Below are 20,838 nucleotides of genomic sequence, written 5' to 3'. Positions count from 1 at the left end.
CCACTCCTAAGAATCTAAAGCATGCAGGGTCACTGTCCTCCCTATCATCTCTTCTCTTAATTGGCCAACTTGGTTTCTACAAACTGGATGATAACTAGAATGGTGAATGGCTGCATAGCTGGTCAGGAGCCTGAAAGAATTAGAAGGTCTGTGGCAAAAGGAGATATTGGGCAGGGGCATATGCATGAATATATGGAATAAAGACCACATGTTAAAATTTTCTCTATCCCATGTTAATGTCCACCAAAAAGCATCCACCCCAGAAGAGGCACTGAACAACCAAGAGGGCAAAATAACTTGGCCGGTTGACATCAGCCCAGCCTTTGACATTAGCCAGCTCACAGAAGGCATAATGGCACACGAGCAGAATGGCCACAGTGGCCGAGGTGGCAGCAGCTCCTTTGAAGGAGACAAGTACTTTCTGAGTACATGAGTGCCCACCGGAGTGCTGATCTGCGCTGTGAAAAGTCTGATTGTCCTGGAATTAATCTCGTTTCCTAGAGGCAGACCACAGAGACCTCTATATTCTCTCCTCTCCGCCAGCTCCTGGGAATCCGTCTCAGTGCTATCCAGCTTGGATCCGCAGTCAGTTATATGTTTAGGAGGAAAAACTATTTAATAATGAGACTTTGCATTTTGACAGCATTTTAACTTATGATGAACTCAGAAAGGAAGCTTTTATACATTTAATTTATTTCTCAGCTCTCATGCCACAGCCCTAGCAAAATTATGATCTCTTCTCTACAGAACAGAAACCAACAAACAAAACTTAATAACTGTTAGGAGGGCAATAAGATACTGGGAAGTCAAAGCTAAAAGTCACATTTCTTCCAGGTCAGTACGTGAGCCTCCAAGTGGATGTCTCATGGCACAAGCACTTTTTTTTTTTTTCTTTTTTTTTTGCGGTACGCAGGCCTCTCACTGTCGTGGCCTCTCCCGTTGCGGAGCACAGGCTCCGGACGCGCAGGCTCAGCGGCCATGGCTCACGGGCCCAGCCGCTCCGCGGCATGTGGGATCCTCCGGACCGGGGCACGAACCCCTCGTCCCCTGCATCGGCAAGCGGACCCCCAACCACTGCGCCACCAGGGAAGCCCGGCACCAGGACTTTTAAGGAAGAGATTCTTGAGGTTCTGGGTTTCCTCACTTCCCTTTGCCAATCTCTGGTTAGAAATGTGTGTATCTCTATGTGTCAGGGGTTGTGCAAAGGTGATAAGCTGGATGAGAAGAGGAAGATGATTGGTGGAAAGTTAATTTCTCACCTAACAGGTAAGTGACTTGCCAAGGTGACAGTCTGAGTAGTCAGAGCTGAGGTCTCCCAACAGCATGTTTAGGAGTGTTTCTAGATGTACTCCTTGTTTGGCCTCTTCACCTCCACCCTCGTCCCCACAGGACCACGATTAACCTAGTTCCCCAACAAAAGTCCAGATTATTCATTCACTTCTTCACATTTGCTGTATGGGATTTTTGTCCAAGTGGCGTCGATTTTACTGCGCAGTGTTCCCCGCAAAGGAACGGTAAACACTTTTCTGGTCAAACTTTTTTGGTTTACATCATCTTTTATTTTATTATAGTCCATAAATATATACAAATTAAATCATTAAAGAATTCATAGTCTCCAAAGTTCAGGAACCTACTACTGTACTTTGCTCTGTCGTGTCAAATATTAAAACATGAGACGTAAAACTTCCAACTTAATAAATATTCCATTTGAAGCTGAAATTGAGTAGAATAAATGAAGTGCTTTCAGAAATCTTAAGTAAGGAATTAACAGGCTAGAGGCTAAATCTTGACAGGGTTTGATTATCACTTGGATTACTCTTATTACTCATTTACTTTATTTATACCTCTGAGTGGAACGCAGAGTCTTCCTTTGGCGGGTATTAGAGCTTTAACAGAAGGGACACTTTCATTCATTCTGTGTAACTCCGGACATTTATCTTGCTGTAAAATGCTCGTCTCTCATGTCTTGAGCCTCTTACTGAGCAGTGAATGTTTATCTGTGCACAATCCATTTCTTTTTAGGCTGGGATTTTCTTTGGGGTCCGGGCTGCCGTCACTGAGCAATTCCGAGTGGGCTTCCTCAGGCATCTGCAAGACAGACATGGAAACTCCAGCAGGCAGCCTGCCTCTAACCCGCCCAGCCTCCAGGCTCCGCAGGGCTGACTCCACAGGCCAACAGGCAACACGGCACGTGGGAGAATACAACACAACATAACACAACACGACACAACACAGCAATGCCCCTTGTTCCTCCCTAACTCTGATTACTACTATTTTCCACAGACATCTGAAATGTGATGTCAACCTAAAATCTGGGACTGCAAGCCAAAATTTCAGAAACGCGTGCTAACTTCAAAGTGGGATTTCTGGTGGGAACTCCGTTTTTTGTAAGCTCCTTTTCTTTCTTTCTTCTTCTTTTTTTTTTTTTATATATTTATTTATTGGGCTGTGCCGGCATGTGGGATCTTTGTTGCAGCATGCGACCTCTTAGCTGCGGCATGTGGGATCTAGTTCGCTGACCAAGTCCCTGTAAGCTCCTTTTCAATGCTTGCTTGGTCCTGACAGCTGTGATTCTGTCCCAGACTCAATAAGCCACTCTCAGACAGCAGAGGGGCAGTGATTTCTAGCATTGGTTTGTGTTTGCACCAAGAGACAGAAGCGTCCTGTTAGCAAATCACTTGCTCTCTCATTCAAAGGGCCTCATGTTTTTCACTCAGGAAAAGGACTTTGCTGACTACCCTGGATGTGCAGGCGGGCTTGAGTGTTCCTTTATGCATCGAAGTCATAAACAAATAATTAATTATGCAACAAAGGCTCTCAAGTTTTTGCCTTTCTGTTTCCCGACCAAGGGAGCGCTTTCTCACACCCTGGGCAGCTCAGGGAGAGAATGGGGAAGCCCTCTGCTGGAAGCACATCAAATGCAGAAACTAGGCCACTCCATGCCAAATGGTTCCCAGGCCCCGCCGCCAGTCGAAGTTTCTTCTTTAGTTCACTTGAGGACCAAACTCTGACATTTTGGAGTCACACTGCTGATGCTTTTGCTGACTAAAGAGTGGTGTGTGGGACTTTGAGTCAGTGTCAGACATCCCTCAGACAAACAGGAAGGAGCTTAGGACATCTGTTATCTCTCTCTATATTTTGAAGGCCCTCTTTGCAAGCCTGAGGGGGTTTTTGGACTTTTTCTGCCGGGGGGCGGAGTGTAGGAATGATCCTGTAAGAATGGTTCTTTGGTTTTATTCTTGTCAAGTGGTGAGGCGCTTGCCTTAACTGTGCACTCAGAATTGTAACAGTAAGCCAACTCTAGCAAAGGTGGGTTTTATTCTAGAGGCCATTGTACAATTTTTTTAAATTTGCACTCCTTTTTCTTAAATTCCCCCCATTTTAAACTTTTGCCCTAAATATTAAGTAACTGACTCTTACCTTGGTTCTGCACGGAGTATTCTCAGAGATCACACTCTCAGTTTTGGTTCCGATAGCTTCTTCTAAACCTATGTCAAGGAAGATACAACGGACAAGACAGAAGAACATAAAAGTCCTTAAAAAAAAAAAACCACCCTACCCTATTTTGGTAACTAGAGGGACACCCTGAAAGAAAACTAGAGAGGTACATGTTTTTAAAAAGTGTCACTGTTACAATAGCTGCTTTTAAACTTTTATTGTAGCATTTCATCATTACAAGTGGCGCTGAGCCTATGTTAGCTCTACCTTGTTCACTTTGTTAAAAAAGAATTCTTTAGCCACACCACTAAAAATGCTCAAGCTCTGAGCTGAATTTTAAGTAATAGTGACGGATTTGCCCCAACCTATAGTCTCTTCCACCTGTCCCTTCAAGGCACCAGAGGCATCAGGACTGTTGGCCAAGTTTGGGTGTCTTTTGGTCCAAAGACAGTGACCGTATTATGAATAACTTGGGGCTGACTCTCAACTTTCCAAATAATAATGATCTATTTTGTATGCTGTACTGATTCCTGGCTTAGCTTATCCCAACCCCAAGAGGCTGAGAGGGAGCAGAGAAGTAGAATCTTAAAAATATAACTAAAAGCTCTAACATTTGACAGTGCTTTATGTTTTTCAATATGGTTTTACGTTGTTACCTTACTTGTTAATCTCAATTTATGCTCATAACAGAAAAATAAATTAACCTAATTATTTAACAGAGGTAAACAAAAGATGAATTCCTATGACAGGCTATAATTCTGAATGACAAACATAAGTCTTCAAAAATTAAATTGTAAAAAGTGAAATACAAAGTCAAATGATAACTATATAACTATATTAACCTATAACCTTTATATATATATATATATTTTTTTTTAAGATTTTTTGATATGGACCATTTTTAAAGTCTTTATTGAATTTGTTACAATATTCCTTCTGTTTTATGTTTTGGTTTTTTGGCCCTGAGCCATATGGGATCTTAGCTCCCTGACCAGGGATCGAACCTGTACCACCTGCATTGGAAGGCGAAGTCTTAACCACTAGACTGCCAGGGAGGTCCCTAGCTTACAATTTTTATTAACAGCATTTTCCATATTTTCATAGTACGAAGCTCAAAGACTCTTACACTGCAGCATCTGTGGTGCATGGTACAATGAAGACATGCAATTATTTTTAAAAAGTGAAAATAAATGATAATATAAGTGTATACAATCATTTCCACCCTCCTTCACTTCTGCCAGTGCAAGTTGCACTGTCATGTCTGACCAGAGTGTGGGTGAGGGCATCTTATTTAAAGATCTGTGGACAGACCTGTTAGAATCTCATCCAGCTGGTCCACCATAAACTTGGCATCTTCTTCAGTGAAGCACATAGGTGGTTTTATTTTAAGCACATTCCTGTGAGGTCCATCGGCACTGAGAAGCACTCGCTTTTCTTTCATCCTAATGAGTGCAGGAAATACATGCGAGTGCATATAAGTGATAACTAAGATTATTTCAGAAGGATGTGAACAGAGAGCACTTTCATATTCGCATGCAAGAAGCCCACATTTGTAATTGCACGAGTCTTAAGCTTGTCTCATTTGGGGAGATGAGAGGAAGTAAAAAAAAGCATTCAAGCCAAGATACCAAACGGTGAGGGGTGTGTTTACTTGTAGATGATGTGCTGAGCTTCAGCTGTGGCGGGGGTCCTTTCCTGATGGTCCTTCACTAAGTCAATTCCAATAAAAAGGCCAACGCCCCTGAGGGGGGTAAAGAAAGGGAACTTGACACACTTTATTAAGCATTGCATGGTCACAAAAAATTAACACTGTCCTCAAACTTCAGTTTGATTTGAAGCTGAATGTGATTCTCTTTAAAGGGTAGTTGTTATTAGTTCTAATTAATCCAAGATACAAATCTAGTGTCCACAGGACTTCCTAGTTTTTGAATCAAGTTAGTTTTTGTCAACCAGTTTTTCTTTCTTCTCTTAATTGTTAAAAAAAAAAATGATAAGGCTTAAAAACAACCTTGTCATGCTATTTAACTTCTCAAGACATCAACTATGACAAATCTTTAATCTTTACATATATATATGAAAATGTTTTCATATATATATGAAAAATAGTGAGTTTTCTTGGATGTCATTTTTAATATTTTTAATAGATCATTTAGAGTTACCTTAAGTTCCTTCTTTTCATCTTTTGCCTGCTGAAATGATCCTGGCTTAATTTTTTTCAAAAAAGTATAAAAATCAGGAAAGATATATACCCAAAAGTTAACAGTGATGATATCTGGGTTCTGGATGGAAAAATGAGTTTTGTTTTTTCAGTGTTTCTAGATCTGCTTTTGTGTTAACTTGTTTTAGATTTATAAGATAAAATATAACAAATTTTCATTTGGACAAATGAATAACTGCACGACAACTTTACGATAAATATACCTGATATCTCCTATCAAAGTATGTTTAGCCTTCTGCTTGTTCAGTAACTTGGTAAGATAATTCCCTACTCTTGTGGCATTTCCCTGAAGGTCTTCATTTTCAATTACATCCAGGATGGCCAAACCAACAGCAGAGGATACTGGATTTCCTCCATACTGTGGAAAAACGATAAATGAGAAAATAGAAGAGTTGAATTTGTGGTATTGCTTCATCTATGAGAAATTTGGCTCATACATAAGCAAGTAAAGATATAATTTCAATAAAAATTTCCCCTGTGATATTAGTTTCTTAGATTTAGAATAGAACATGATTCTATTCATTTAAGATTGAGAATAAAATTCTAAATTATATATAGCTGCAAAACTGGTATGAAGGATTATTGGGGAATTTATAAGTTCGTCCAAATGAAAAACAGACATTGTGTTGGGAATTAAGGATTTTAGAGTGTGGTTTAGTTAGGGGGATGTGGGTTTCAGTGCTTGAATATGTGTGTGAAAAAAGCTAAGCAATGACATTTTCTCCAAATAATTTATGTTCTTAGATTTGACTCTAACTTTTAGCTGTAACAAGTCCTATTATACATACCGCACAAACTAGAATAACCTTTCCAAACTTAAAGCTTATAACTTTTAGGGGTAAAATCAAGGAAATAAAATTTCCCAAAGATAGAATTTTAGTTAGTATCTCCTATGACAGCCCTGGAACATTTATAGCAGTGAATCATCTTAGTGAAGTGTTTTGGGAATTTAAATGTGATACAAAACAAAAAAGATCATATTATCTGTTAATGAAATATCATAACCTCTAGAGTTTAGCAGGGCAGCCATCTGTCATTGGAACAATTAATAGAAACATTTTAGGAAGGGGAAAGATACACAAGAAAAAAATACAAGGAGGATTGTGTCAGATAGAATGAAATATGGTTAGATCAAAATTTGGCTAGGGTCCTGGCGTGGTTAGCTGGCAACAGTGAGATTTATTCTTTATTACATTGGAAAGAAACATAAGAACATGCATTATTTTTCCCTCTTAGCATTAAAGTGGGGAGGTCAAATTTTACCGTATTGAAATATTCCATCCCAGAGCTGCTGAAGGCTTCTGCAATTTCTTTGGTTGTTACCACGCATGCCACTGGGTGGCCATTGCCCATTGGTTTTCCCATTGTGACGATGTCTGGAACGAAATCTTCACCAAACATTTGGAAGCTCCAGAAATGTGTCCCAACTCGGCCAAAGCCTACTTGAACTTCATCAGCTATAAACACACCTCCTGCTCCGTGTACATATCTGAAAAGCAAAAGGGCAGCCTGATGCCTTCAGGTCACTGAGAGTCCCCAAACCCTCCCATAAGATACAGACTATTGAAAACTTTAAAAATGTTGTTAACCTGAAGTCTATAATCTTTGTTAAAAACATTTCAGTGTTCAAATCCCCAATGACATCTATGTGATATCATTGACTTTGAAACATAATCACATAATTTCCAGATTAGATATATTCTATATTGTTTGGGTTTGTGCTACTTAAAGTAAGCTCTACTGCAGTTTTTTTTTTTTTTTTTTTTTGCGGTACGCGGGCCTCTCACTGTTGTGGCCTCACCCGTTGCGGAGCACAGGCTCCGGACGCGCAGGCTCAGCAGCCATGGCTCACGGGCCTAGCCGCTCTGCGGCATGTGGGATCTTCCCGGACCGGGGCACGAACCTACGTCCCCTGCATCGGCAGGCGGACTCGCAACCACTGTGCCACCAGGGAAGCCCTACTGCAGTATTTTAATAGGGAAGAAAAAGAAGTGAACAAGAAGTAGTGTTCAGCAGGTTTAATCGTCAAATGTTTACTGATTAGTAAAGCTTGGACACCAACTAATCAGAGAAGAGGCCAGGTGGGTAGTGGGAGCACAGCTCTGGAGGCTGCCCTGCTGGACCTTGTGTAAACCCTTTATTTGCTGGATCTTGGGAAGGTGGAGGAGTTCCAGGAGTCCTGGGTGGCAGGCACTCCCAAGTGGCTATTTACCAGCTAGTCTGGAAGTATTTCAATATCTTAACAACCAGGATGGCCCTACAGAATTGTCACAGTGCCTTCAGTTTGACCAAGGATGCCCAAGTACATACTCTGCCACTTTCTGGAAGTAGCCTGCTGGAGGAATTATTTGTCCGCCACAACTCTGCATGGATTCAGCAATAAAGGCAGCAATCTATACAAGAGAAGATGGGGTCAAAGTCCATTAGGTCCTCCTCCCGTTACCCCCTAAAAAAAGAGGACTTCTTACGGAGAAGGTGACTTAAAAAATGGTTGGGAATGGACCCATGGCAAGAGACAAATTGGCCATTTGATTAAAAAGATGTCCACGCTGGAAATGCAAGAATTCTGAAGCATTAGTTTCTGAAATTTTAGGGTACCGATGAAACCATCACGAGAAAATGGTGGGGAGGGTGCCTTCCAGTTCTCCATTATTAATTTAAATGCAGTGTTTTCATTAGGAACAACTGAATAAGACTAATGTTTTGATTAGTCTTTAATATGAACCTCTAAAAATTTACCCAGGTTCCAAACACATCACTGGGGTGCCTGTTTGCTCAGCTTGGTAAATTAGGACTGCCCGAACCTGCAATTTGCACTAAGGAGATGAGAGGGTGACTGGTGGCCACGAACCTTAGTTATTGTGCTATATTTCTGGTTCTTGCCCTGAACCAGGCTTACAACTTAACAAAATTAGGCAGTTCAAAAAGGAACTAAAGAGGATGTGTTCTAGAGGCTAAGAAAGGAGAAGTAAAAACAGGTAACACTAAATTAAGAGAAAGCATAGAAATAGTATGAGATAAGAAGTCAAGCAATCAACTATACTTCAATTAAGAAAAAAAAAGGGGGGGAACTAACGTTCTAGTCCAGACTACGTCTTTTAAGATATGAAAAACGAATGGGAAGAAAAGAAGAAATAGTTAAGAAAGTCAAATGACTTTCCAGTCATTAAGATAAAAATACTTGAACTGGAAAACACACAGGCTTCATTTTTATCTCAATTAAAAAGCTTTTTTTATTGCCATGTTGATGCCATAAGCCAATTGAAAGGCAAAGCATGTGTCAAATCATGTAAGTAACCCCTGAAGGGGCTGAGAATTACCGTTAAGCTAAAGACAGTAGGGTGAAGACTGAGAAAATGGAAACTCTTTTTTTCCTAGTTGGGAGGATTCTGGTTTGTTTTAGAAGTTCAGACCCAAATTGGAAGAACATGTTCCTGCCTTGTCTTACGCAGGCTCTTGGGTTTCAGGAAAGTTGACCCAGTTTTAGGGAAGAGCCAAGGCTCCCCGGGTCCAGGAGTCTGCAGTGGCCCCAAGGCCCCAGGGCCACCCTGCCTCTTCCCTCCCTTCACCTTATATTAGCCCCTCGTGCTACTCTCAGTTGGAATGTTCTGTCCGTGAGCTATCACCTTTCTTAATTTTCTCCTCCTATCACTTTGGACCAGAGTCTGCAACCCAGTGGGAAAGTCAGAATTAGCCCACCAGTTCTGAAACAGGTATAGTAATTACATTTCCAGGATAAATAAAAATAGTCTTAGAGGCATGACTATAATAATGTACTTTTTGAAATATGAACTAAGTAAAAACGTAACTAGAGAAGAACAGAAAGCGATTTGAGATCTAATCCTTTCCCACCTCTCCAATGTATCACAATGATTTCAATCTATTTTATAAGATATTAAAGTGTTTCCAAAGCTATAAATACAAACCTTCCTTCCACTGTTATGAGTTTCGTCAATAATTTTCTTCACTTCATCGGCATAAGCACTGGCCGGGTCTGTATGGTCTTCTCTGTATTTTCCTCTGTAAGTATCTGGAGCTGGTGCCTGAAAACATCAAAAGATAAGAGTTTCTCATGATTTGTCTCCTGGACAAATGAGCTTTTAAGAAAGGGCCTTTCCCTCCAGGAGCATAATATTGTAGAAAGGTGACTCATGGACTTAAGTGACTCTAGGTCCTTTTGCTCTTTTTCCTTAACATTTCTGAATTCTGTGAGACTTGAAATCTTTGCATTGTGAACAGGAACTTGGATTTGCTCCTAGGCCCTTAGAAGTCAAGATTGCATCTCTAGTCACATAAGGGACAAATTCAAACAACAAGTGTGATTATGTTATTTGAAAATTTCAATGAATGGAAACTGTATTAACAATTCTATATTGAAAATAAACCAACACTTACCAACTATATAGCAAACTGTAATCATTCAGAAAGCTAGAGTGCCTCAGCACTAATTTCAGATCTTAAAATTTTGAAAGAATGTATTAATGATTCTCTTAAAAAAGTCCACTGATCCTTAATTAAGCCAAATGAGTTTTACTGTTTCAACAGCTTGGTTTCTTTATTTTCTTTGTTACATGATATTTATTTTACTTAATAAATTTACATAATAATTTAGCATAGAGTAATTTTAAGACAGTCATACACACTTGATGCAACTCTGAGTTTCAAATAGGCTTCAGCGATAGAAAAAGTAATTTAAACATCAAGGGGCAAGAAAAATAAAATGAGAGCTGTGAATAAGAGCTATCACTACCTCTATACTAATTTGTATGGTACTCATCAATGGATTTGAAACCACATCTTGTCATTAACTAGCTCTTTGACTTTAGCAAACAGATCTTTGCTAAAGATCTGTAACTGCTCTAGATCTTAGTTTCCTTTTTCATGGTTTCATTTCAATGCAAGGATTGGACTGGGTTATCACTGGGCACTCTTCCAGTAGTAACATTCTGATTCTTGGATTCCAAGATACTTACCACATGCACAAATTCTTTCTTGACATCTTTGCCCTTTTGAAATTTATATGGACTGATCTCAATTAAAGATGATAGGTGACCATGGTAAGCACTGAAAAGAAAAAGGACGGTAACCAAAATCACTCAAAGAAGGATGCTTTTCTAGTGTATGAAAAATAGTACTGCACATCATCCAGGGAGAATCTCAACATTGGTGCCAGATTTAACTATATGGAATCTAATTTTTCACGGTAGGACTGGCCATTAATTTGTCCCACTCTCCTGATCCAGGTAATAAAACACATAGAAAGCCAAGTATGTAACCTCATAGACAGTTATTTTTAGCAGGAAAAAACTTAATTTCTTTGGATTGCATTAGCTCTGCTAAATTAGATTATCTAAATGCAAAACATTAATTTCTATAGCTTCATGAGAAATTTCAGATGTATGCATTCTTTAAATGTATTTGATAGTTACATTCTAGTAAATTTTAAAAACAACTTTATATCACAGAATGGGCTGTGTTTCTGTCTGGGATGGTTTCAAAGGGATATCCAATTGCTCAAATGAAAGTTGGTAAAGAACAGGAGGTCTTTTCTAAGAGAACTAAGATTAACAGGTAATCAAGTGGCTATGAAATTCCTTTCTTTCACTTAAAATACAGATGGCTATGATATTCCCTTTTATGTTTCTTGCCCAGAGCTCTATAATTGGGAGGCCTGGAAAAGAAATTATAAAAGGCCCATGAATAGATAAAGCAAAGAGGGAGGACTTCCCCTACCGTAGATTAAAACATGCTAAAGCCATAGTAATGAAATTAGTACGGTATTGGAATAAGAACAAAGTCACAACTGGGACAGAAGTGAGCTCAGAGACACAGCCATACATAAATGGTAACACAGCGGCCTCTTGGTGGAGTCAATATGAAGAGCAGTTATAGAGGTAGTAGAAGAAAATAAAGAAGAGCATCTTTGTGATCTGAGGGGTGGGGATGGGTGTGTGTGGAGGGAGAGATATTAACAAAACTTAGAAAACCAAACCATAGGATGAAAATGTCAACTATTTGATTTAATCAAATTTTTGGAGGTTGGACGATACCATGGACAAAGTTAAAAGACAGATGATAGATTGGGAAAAAACATTTGAAATGTCTCAAACTAAAAGAGATTAATGTTCAAATGGTGGTTCTTAAGTCTATCTGCATATTAGCATCACTTGGGAAACTTTAAAATCTATACCGTTTCCTGGAATCCACCTCTAGAGATTTTCTCTCACTCTTTTTTTTTCTTCTTTTTTTTTTGCGGTACTGGGGCCTCTCACTGCTGTGGCCTCTCCCGTTGCGGAGCACCGGCTCCGGACGCGCAGGCTCAGCGGCCATGGCTCACGGGCCCAGCCACTCGGCGGCATGTGGGATCTTCCCGGACCGGGGCATGAACCCACGTCCCCTGCATCGGCAGGCGGACTCTCAACCCCTGCGCCACCAGGGAAGCCCTCTCTCTTTTTTTAATTTTTAAAAGTCTTTGGCTGAGCCGTGCTGCATGCAGGATCTTAGTTCCCCGACCAGGAATCAAACCAGCAACCCCTGTGTTGAGAACTCAGAGCCTTAACCACTGGACTGCCAGAGAAGTCCCTAGAGATTCACTTTAATTGGTCTGGAGTGGGACCTGGGCGCTGGCATTAAGAAAAGAAAATTTCCCCAGGTAATTCTAAAACACAGTCAAGGCTGAGATCCTCTCATCTAAACTATGCATGCAAAAGCAAGGATGGAAATCCCAACAGAAAAATGGGCAAAGAATATAAACAGGTAATTCTCAGAAAGGAAGTCACAAATGCATAATAAGCATATGAATAGATACTCAAACTCATAATTAGAAATTGCAAATAAAAACAACACTGATAGGGACTTCCCTGGTGGCACAGTGGTTGAGGGTCTGCCTGCCAGTGCGGGGAACACGGGATCAATCCCTGGTCTGGGAGGATCCCACATGCTGCAGAGCAACTAGGCCTGTGTGCCACAACTACTGAGCCTGTGCTCCAGAGCCCAAGCCACAACTACTGAAGCCTGCATGCCTAAAGCCCGTGCTCTGCAACAAAGAGAAGCCACCGCAATGAGAAGCCCTCGCACTGCAGTGGGGAGTTGCCCCCGCTTGCTGCAACTGGAGAGGGCCTGGGCGCAGCACCGAGGACCCAGCGCAGCCAAGAATAAACAAACAAACAAATAAGTAAATTTATGAAAAGGGAAAAAAAATCCTGAAAATTAAAAAAAAAAACCCAACAACCCTGATATCATTTTATACCTATTAGACGGCAAAAATTAAGAAAAAAAAAAAACAAGGTAGGATATTCTTAGTTTTTGGTGAGGATACGTGAAAATTGGACATTTCACGCACTGGGAAGAGCATGCAACCACCTTGGAGACTGATCTGGCAGGATCTGGTCAAATCAACAATGTTTACCGTACCCTGTACCCCTATGGCCTAGCAATCTTTTTTCTGGGTGCTTTATCCCCAAGAAATTCTCAGAAAGGTCCATAAAGGCACATGTACAAGGGCACTCATTGCAGTGTTGCTTGTGGTAGCTGGGAGTAAAGGGCAGTCACAGTATCTATTCTGTGGCAGGCAGGCAGAATCACGCCTCCCCTTCCTAAAGATGCCCATGTCCTAAGCCTCAGAACCTAAGAATGTTACATGGTAAAGGGGACCTTGCAGATGTGATTAAATTAAGGATCATGAAATGGAGCGATAATCCTGGAGGGTCAAATGTTATCACAAGAACCTTTATAAGTGAAAGAAGGCAGCAGGAGGATGGTGGTCAGAGATAGACGAGGTGATGTGAGGATGGAAGCAGAGGCTGGAGTGATGTAATGTCTGGCTCTGAAGATGAAGGAGGGGACCACAAGCCAAGGAATGCAGGCAGCATCTAGAAGGTGGAGGCAAGGAAACAGATTCTTCCCTAGTGTCTTCAGAAGGAGTGCAGCCCTGTTGAACCTTGATTTTAGCCCAGTGAGACCCATTTTGGACATCTGACCTCTAGAACTATAAGAGAATATATTTATGTTGCTTAAGCCACTATGTTTATGATAATGTGCTATAGCAACAATAGAAAATGAATACACCAACCAACACATAAAACAAGAGAAGCCTATAGAAGGGTAAGAAATGAGGTGCCTGTTCAATTCAACCCTTTGTGTCTGAGATTAGTGGGGTGGAGAGGTAGAAAAAAATTTTAAATCTCACTGAAGATGGAAGTTATCAAATTTCTTGTTTAAAATATAATGAATTCATTTTTGAGAAGTAAAACTAAATAGTGACTATTAAAAATCACAAATTAATGAGAAAGAACTATTTTCACTTGGCTATCTGTTGTCTTTAAAATTTGCTCTAGGGAGTTCCCTGGAGGTCCAGTGGTTAGGACTCCACACTCTCACTGCCAAGGGCCCGGGTTCAATCCCTGGTCGAGGAACCAAGATCCCACGAGCTGCATGGTGTGGCCAAAAAAAGAAAAAAATATATGCTCTAAATTGTTATCTTTTAAATTAATTAGGTGAATAATCACAATTGTGACATGAATGCTTGGATTTTTAAGAAATTATATTTTTATTCTGAAAAAGATGGAGTTACACACACATTGCAGTGGCTCAATTAACAGTTAAATGTGTGAAAAGTAAACCCTGATTCATGCAAAGCCCATGAGACCATGACCACAGCACCCAAAAGAGCCTCTAAGTACTTGGAAGGAATTAAGTGTCCTTAGGCCTGAGCTGGCCTTGACACCTATACGTAACAAAAAAGAAAATCCTTGTGCCATATATCCAGCCTCCTCCATACATGCTTATGGTATTAGTATGGAGAGGATCAATATAATTTTGTCTCTGAAGGCATTTCCTGCTTAGAAGTCTTGTGTTCAAGACTTACTGGTCAAGAGTGATCACGTCTTGGTGGCCTCTGAACTGCCGAGCCAGGCGTAAGGCTAAGTCATTGGCTTCAGATCTATTAAGAGAGCAGAGAGAAAGGGACAATGTGACATAAGCCCTTTTAAAAATCTTTCAAACCATTATTTACAAAGTTGAGGATTCCAAAGTCTGTTTAACTTCGAGATTATTCTTTGTACTACTCCAGGTTCTGTCACCTCCAGTCTTCGGTGACACTGCTCTCTCTCTAAGGCTAATCACTCTTTGACAGTATAGGATTCTTCATAAGTGAAAGTCAAATATTATATTTAATTTATTGAAGGCAAGAATGCCTTAGAACAACAAATTAGATCTGAAAATGTCCTAATTCTTTACAAAGAAAAAAGAAAAATCTTCTGGTTATAAGCCAATCTTCTGGTTATTTGATTTTAAGGTGTCTCACTGAAAAGAGAAAATGGATCACAGAATCATAATAGAACATTCACAGGATTTCTAATAGTTTTAACTCATATATATCATTTTAAATGTATGCTGTATAGACAGATTTCCTCCCACTATAACATTGTACAGGTGAGCTTTTCTCCTGTCATTAAACATGTATTTTCAAAAACATACTTTTTAATGTCTGTATAATATTCCATAGAATGGACATATCTATTCACTTGAATTGACTCATTCCTTCTTTGTGTTTGTGTTGGGGAAATGCTTACTGCCCAAGGAAACAAATCAATCAAAAATCTTATAATACTTATATAACTTGTTTAGTAGTTCTTTTTTTGCCAAAATTCCTTATTCATGCTTTGAAAGAACTCTCTAGGTTCATCTAGTTTCTTTAGTTACTTACTCTATTGCCCAAAGAAGTGGGTGCCGTTTGACTAGTTAGGTTTTCTCACACGAACACCAGACTTGGATATTTTTGCCAATATTTTGTTACAACGCAAGTAATCCATCCTTTAGGGATACTTAAGGGTATGCTTTCCCCATCTTTCACCAAGGAAGCTGTGGTAATAAAAAGCTGAGTGGCATGCACTTGTTAATCATGGGACTGTTGTTATAGGCTGTGTCAGGAGTCCTGGAACATGCTGTCAGGTATCTTATCAACAAAGGGCTGGTGGGTGAAAGCAAAAGAACCAGAATGGTCAGGTCCCCCATGTGGGGTCATTAGTAAAGGGCAAGAATCTCGGGAAACCTTTTTAGATATTTGTGCTCCACCAGCAATCAAACAGAAAAGAGAGGAAACAAAGAGATTGGTGGGAATGGGGATGGGTGGAAAACCTCAGAACATACCCTGAATTTGTAAAATAGCACACAGAGAGTCTGTCCGGCAGGGTTGCTGACAGGCGCTTGGCATACTCAACAATGTTGTCGTGGAGGAATCGAGAATTTGTATTTAGTAGTTCCATCTGTTTCTGGGCAGCTTTGACCACTTCTGGGTGGCAGTGTCCCACTAAAATTTAGAAGACAAAAGTCCCAAAAATGAGTGACAAATCTAAATGCCTGGGAAGTGAGGGGCATTCTGAAACAAGCAAAAAAAAAAAGGTTGATTCTGTTCCTCTCCCACATTTTGCTCTAGCTCTTCCCCGCCTAGGACTACTGGCCCTGTTCAGCCGAGGAACTGCAGCCACTGCAATTCCTGGGACAAATATCAATGGTGCCAGGTCTGCCTTACTCCAGAAACGTATCCTTCAAGGCACGACAAAGACAGCACATTACCGTGGGCTACGTTGTTGATGCAATCCAAGTACTGTTCACCTTTCTCGTCAAACATGTACTGCCCCCGGGCTCGCACTATTTTGATGGGATCCGCAGCAAAGAAAACTTTGCAGGAGGGCCTAGAAATAATGAAAGGAAACACTTTGGTCTGGTAGGACTGCTCAGTGTTCTTCCTTCTCAATGAAGGTCACGATCAGTGGAAAATTACAATTACGTAAAAGAAAGGGAAAACACAACCTGGGTGACATACTTTTTTTTTTTTTTTTCATTTCAGTTTAGCCTGGGACCTTTTACCTTAATCCCCCATCCGTGATACTGCTCACATTTCTTATGCTTGTTATATTAAATTTGCCATGATCTGACAACTCTATTTAGAAGCACAAGGATCAGCTCTGACAGCTCTAATTACACAAACCAGTAACTAATTTTCCTTTGAGAAACTTTGTTCAACCAGGAAAAAAAAACAAACTTTTTTTTTTTGAGGCTTCCTATGGGTCAGGAACCGACAGCTATTACAAATATTATCTCATTTAATCCTCCCAACAATAATATGAGTTATATCATTCTCATTTTTATAGTTGAGGAAACAGACACCGAAAAATTAAGAAGCTTGGTTCAAGGTTACACAGCCAGTGAGAAAACCAGAATTTGAAAGTAGACTGTCTTGCTCGTAACTAGATTTATCATGGTGAACATTTTGAAATGTACAGAAATATTGAATCACTATGTTGTGTAATAGTTACTAACATAGTGTTGTAGGTCAATTATACTTCACAAATAAACTCATAGAAAAACTCATACTAGGGATATAGTTTATATGTACAACATGATAAAGATAATTAACACTGCTGTATGTTATACACGAAAGTTGTTAAGAAAGCAAATCCTAAGAGTTCTCGTCACAAGGTAAAAAATTTTTTTTTCGATTTCTTTAATTTTGTATCAATATGAAATGGATATTCACTAAACTTATTAGGATAATGATTTCATAATGTAAGTCAAACCATTGTGCTGTGCAACTCAAACTTATACAGTGCTGTATGTCAATTATATATCAATAAAATTGGAAGAAAAAAAAAAGGTGGACTGTCTTATGCCATAGCCCAAAACAGGGCTTGCTTGTTAATCTAATCTCTCCCTCTAATCTAATTTGTAGAGAAATGAATAGCACTAAAAGCTAAATACAAATAACTTAGTGTTAAATACTATGCAGGAGATTTTACAGATCATTTTCATGTCTTTTGATTGGTATTTGCCCTGCATCAAATGGATTTCCCTTTCTTAAATAATAAAATCCAATTATTATTCTAACCCTTTAACCCACTCTTTTCAGCATAATAAAAAGTCACCCATATTTTTGGTTATTTGGATGGCTGGCTGGAGTACAGATTTTAGCAACATAGAAACATCACAAAGATTTCTGAACTTGGTTCTATGGACATTTAGAAACTAAAACAAAATATTATTTTTATTTTGGTGATTTTGCATGCACAAAAAAATACCACATGCATTGGAGGTAGTTTAGAGGGTAATTAGATACATATTAAATGGATATGCAACTGTTTAGAAAGTATTGTGATTATTGTGAATAGGTAATTAAATTTTAAAATTGCCTAAGATTAAGCATCATCAGCTAAGATGAAACTAATATTTAATGAGAATTTCTTATTGGTTCAAATTCAGCTGTTAGTTTATACCTACAAGTTAAAATTCAGAAAAACCCTTCGTTATGAATGTGGGCTGAAAACTTCGGACTTCACCTTGCCTCCTTGTTAATGTACTTCCCATCTTCTCACTCAGACTTCAGGTGAAATTCTTTCTCAGTCATTCCATGGCTACCATTCCTCCTTTCACAGATTTTGTTCTGCTCACGTCAGAAATCATTAGGTTTTCATTGGGATCTAACTATATAGGATTGAAAACTAACAGAAAGGAGTGCTGATTAGAAAAAGGGAAGGAGGTGATCCGGTAATGAGGTATCTGACTATTTTGACCCTATTGCGGGGGTTGAGAGAGATTTAACTAGTCTCCTAAACCACCTAGAAACCTCCTGGGTTGAGATCAGATCAAATCTCAAATCAGATCACAAGGTAACTTGACACTACTAGGACCAGAGTCCAGGTCTGACCTAAAGTTCGGTCCTGTACGCTCACCAAGTCGTCTATAACACGAGTAAAACAAAAGTAGACCGGAGAAAACACTGCATCTTTAAATTGTAATGAGGGCACAGCTGGGGAGACCAAGGTGAGTAAGTGGTATCTTACTCTTAAGAAAGTGGTTTCAAAGTTTTTTTACTGGCTGGATTAACCTTTTACTTCTTAACCAAGCGTGCAGGAAGAAAAAGTTCACTTTAAACAAAAGTTGTCATAATGAGTTTTCATTGCCATCGTCAAAAATATTTCGGAGTTCAGTTTTCTAAAACTTTCGAGGTGGTGGGAGCGGCGGAGAGCTACCCGTCGCCCTCCCAGAGCCCATCGCTGGAACGGTGTTCTACTTCAACGGCTCTCAACCTTCACGGTCAATTCCCCCAGCCGGCCGGCCAGCAGCCCTCACCCCCTCGGCGGGCTGCAGAGCGCGGGGACCGCTCTGGAGCCGGCTGGTCGGCAGCCCCCTCGGGCGGAGGCGAGGCGGGGCGCTCCGGGCAGGCGGCGGCGCGCGTGCGCAGGTGCGGCGGGCGGGTGGCGGTCCCGCACCCCGCCGGCAGCAGCCCGCTGGCCCGCTCCCTGCCCGGCTGCGGCTCTCCGCCCCCCCGCGCCGGTGATTCCCCCTCTCTGCGCCTTTCCTCGGGGCTGGGGAGCGCTCACGCGATGTGCTTCCTCCTCAGCGCCAGGGTGTCTTGCTTGCTGTATAGCTCGCACATGCTGGCGGGGTGCCGGGCGCTCCTAGGGTCCTCCCCTCTCCGGTCCGTTCGCCTCCCTCGCGAGCCCGAGGGACTGTCTCAGCGGTGGCCCTTTTCTCTCGTTTTCCCCCGTTGGGTCCCCTTGCCCCGGGCGTCGGAGGTCAAAGGCGGCACCAACTAGCCAGGGTCATCTCCCTTTTAAGTCTTGCCCAGCCTTTGCCCTTCGCCAAGCCCCACCCTCACCCTCCTCCTCCGCCTGGTGCCTGCCTGGCAAGTGGCTGGACTAGCCACTGAGTCGCCACCCACCCCAGCCCCCCGCCCCCGGGCTAACTGGCTCCTGTTCCTGCCCTGCTGCCCACTTCGCCTCCCCACCCCTGTTACTTCTCCTAACTCGCCATTTATTTCCTTAAATTTGCCTTGCCATGGCCTTTCTTCCTCCTCTGCCTGTGAATTCCCTCCTTCCCACTTTCTCTCTCTCCCTTTGTTTTTCTTTCTTTCTTTCTGTCTCTTCTTTCTTTCTTTTTCTTTCTTCCTTCCTTCTTTCCTTCCTTTCTTTCTCTCTTCCTTCCTTCCTTCCTTTCTTTCTTTCTCTCCCTTTCTTTCTTTCTTTCTTTCTTTCTTTCTTTCTTTCTTTCTTCCTTCCTTCCTTCCTTTCCTTTCTTTCTCTCTCTTCCTTCCTTCCTTCCTTTCTTTCTCTCCCTTTCTTTCTTCTTTCTTTCTTTCTTCCTTCCTTCCTTCCTTTCCTTTCTTTCTTTCTCTCTTCCTTCCTTCCTTCCTTCCTTTCTCTCTCCCTTTCTTCTTTCTTTCTTTCTTCTTTCCTTCCTCCCTCCCTCCCTTCCTTCCTTCCTTCCCTCTTTCTTTCTCCCATTATTTTCTTATAAACATTCAAAGGGAAGCGCTCTCTAGAGACATCAGGAGGTTCATCTCCATTCTCGTTTTGAGCATATTCCAATACCATAATCTACTCAACAAAAGTAACAAGTCTTATGCCCTAAGGATAAATAACAGGGACTCAGCCTGTTATTTGTTGGGAGGGATAATATATACCGTGTTTCAGACACCTGCTTTAACAATAATTGCACTTCTAATTTCTCTGAAACTATACAGATTACAAAACATTCACTTGACTTATCTGGTTCAGTCCTCAAAACAGCCGCGTGGGAGATGAGCCTGAGAGTTACCATCCCCTTTAACACACGGGGACAGTGATTGCGGATCTACCTGATGGTGAACTTGGAATTCATTCCTAGGTTTCTTGACTCCTTTAGGATGATCTTTTCACACTGATCAAATTTGAAGTTAAACATGTGGACAGAAGGAAACCTAATTAACTATAACGTTAAATCATAAATTATTTGACTAAGTAGAGGTCATCTGGTTTAACCCCTCTGTTTTGTAGATAAGAACAGCTAGGTACAGGAAAGGTAAAATCTTGCTCAGGGTCACGCAACTACTTAGCCATAGAGTTTAGATGAGATCATTTCATTCCTTGAGTTTTGAAAGACAGCAGAGAAAGCCTGACTTACCCATAAGAACACACTTGCTAAATGTTTGTAACTGACCTTTTTCTTGAATAAAGTTGTTTTTAATTAATATTAATGCCCTGCAGGAGTAGTAGAATAACATTGCCTAAGACAGGTTGAGAAATGGAGTTCTATGACGAACAGTGTGTTAAGAATTCTAACTGTTATCAGTGAAGGGCAGAAGGCACTTAGGAAACTTGCAACAAATCCCAATCACGTAACCTTGGTCTAGTTCCATACTTGAA

General features: G+C 40.7%; 1 protein-coding gene across 5 annotated transcripts; it reads right to left on the bottom strand.

Annotated features, from left to right (window-relative positions):
* Positions 1–1,523: 1,523 nt before the first annotated feature.
* On the bottom strand, positions 1,524–19,256 carry ETNPPL (ethanolamine-phosphate phospho-lyase). Of its 5 annotated transcripts, XM_082838483.1 has the most exons (14): positions 19,036–19,256; positions 17,992–18,153; positions 16,232–16,350; positions 15,806–15,965; positions 14,523–14,597; positions 10,630–10,720; positions 9,583–9,699; positions 7,967–8,049; positions 6,920–7,145; positions 5,860–6,014; positions 5,090–5,179; positions 4,750–4,880; positions 3,421–3,488; positions 1,524–2,088 (listed from the first exon to the last, which is right to left on the bottom strand). In XM_082838483.1, exons 3-14 carry the CDS (start codon positions 16,284–16,286, stop codon positions 1,960–1,962), a joined length of 1,380 nt encoding a protein of 459 aa, XP_082694609.1. In that variant the 5' UTR covers positions 16,287–16,350; positions 17,992–18,153; positions 19,036–19,256; the 3' UTR covers positions 1,524–1,959. The 5 variants fall into 5 exon arrangements, with proteins under 5 accessions (XP_082694609.1, XP_082694611.1, XP_082694607.1 ...); XM_082838485.1 differs by lacking the exon at positions 17,992–18,153 and having other exon boundaries at positions 18,360–19,256; XM_082838481.1 differs by lacking the exon at positions 17,992–18,153.
* Positions 19,257–20,838: the final 1,582 nt, after the last annotated feature.

This window comes from Leucopleurus acutus (genome assembly GCF_964270905.1).
Source record: "Leucopleurus acutus genome assembly, chromosome: 4".
In the NCBI taxonomy this organism is placed as follows: domain Eukaryota; kingdom Metazoa; phylum Chordata; class Mammalia; order Artiodactyla; family Delphinidae; genus Leucopleurus; species Leucopleurus acutus.
The sequence above is the reverse complement of the archived record's forward strand: the minus strand, read 5'-3'. Positions and strand labels throughout refer to the sequence as shown.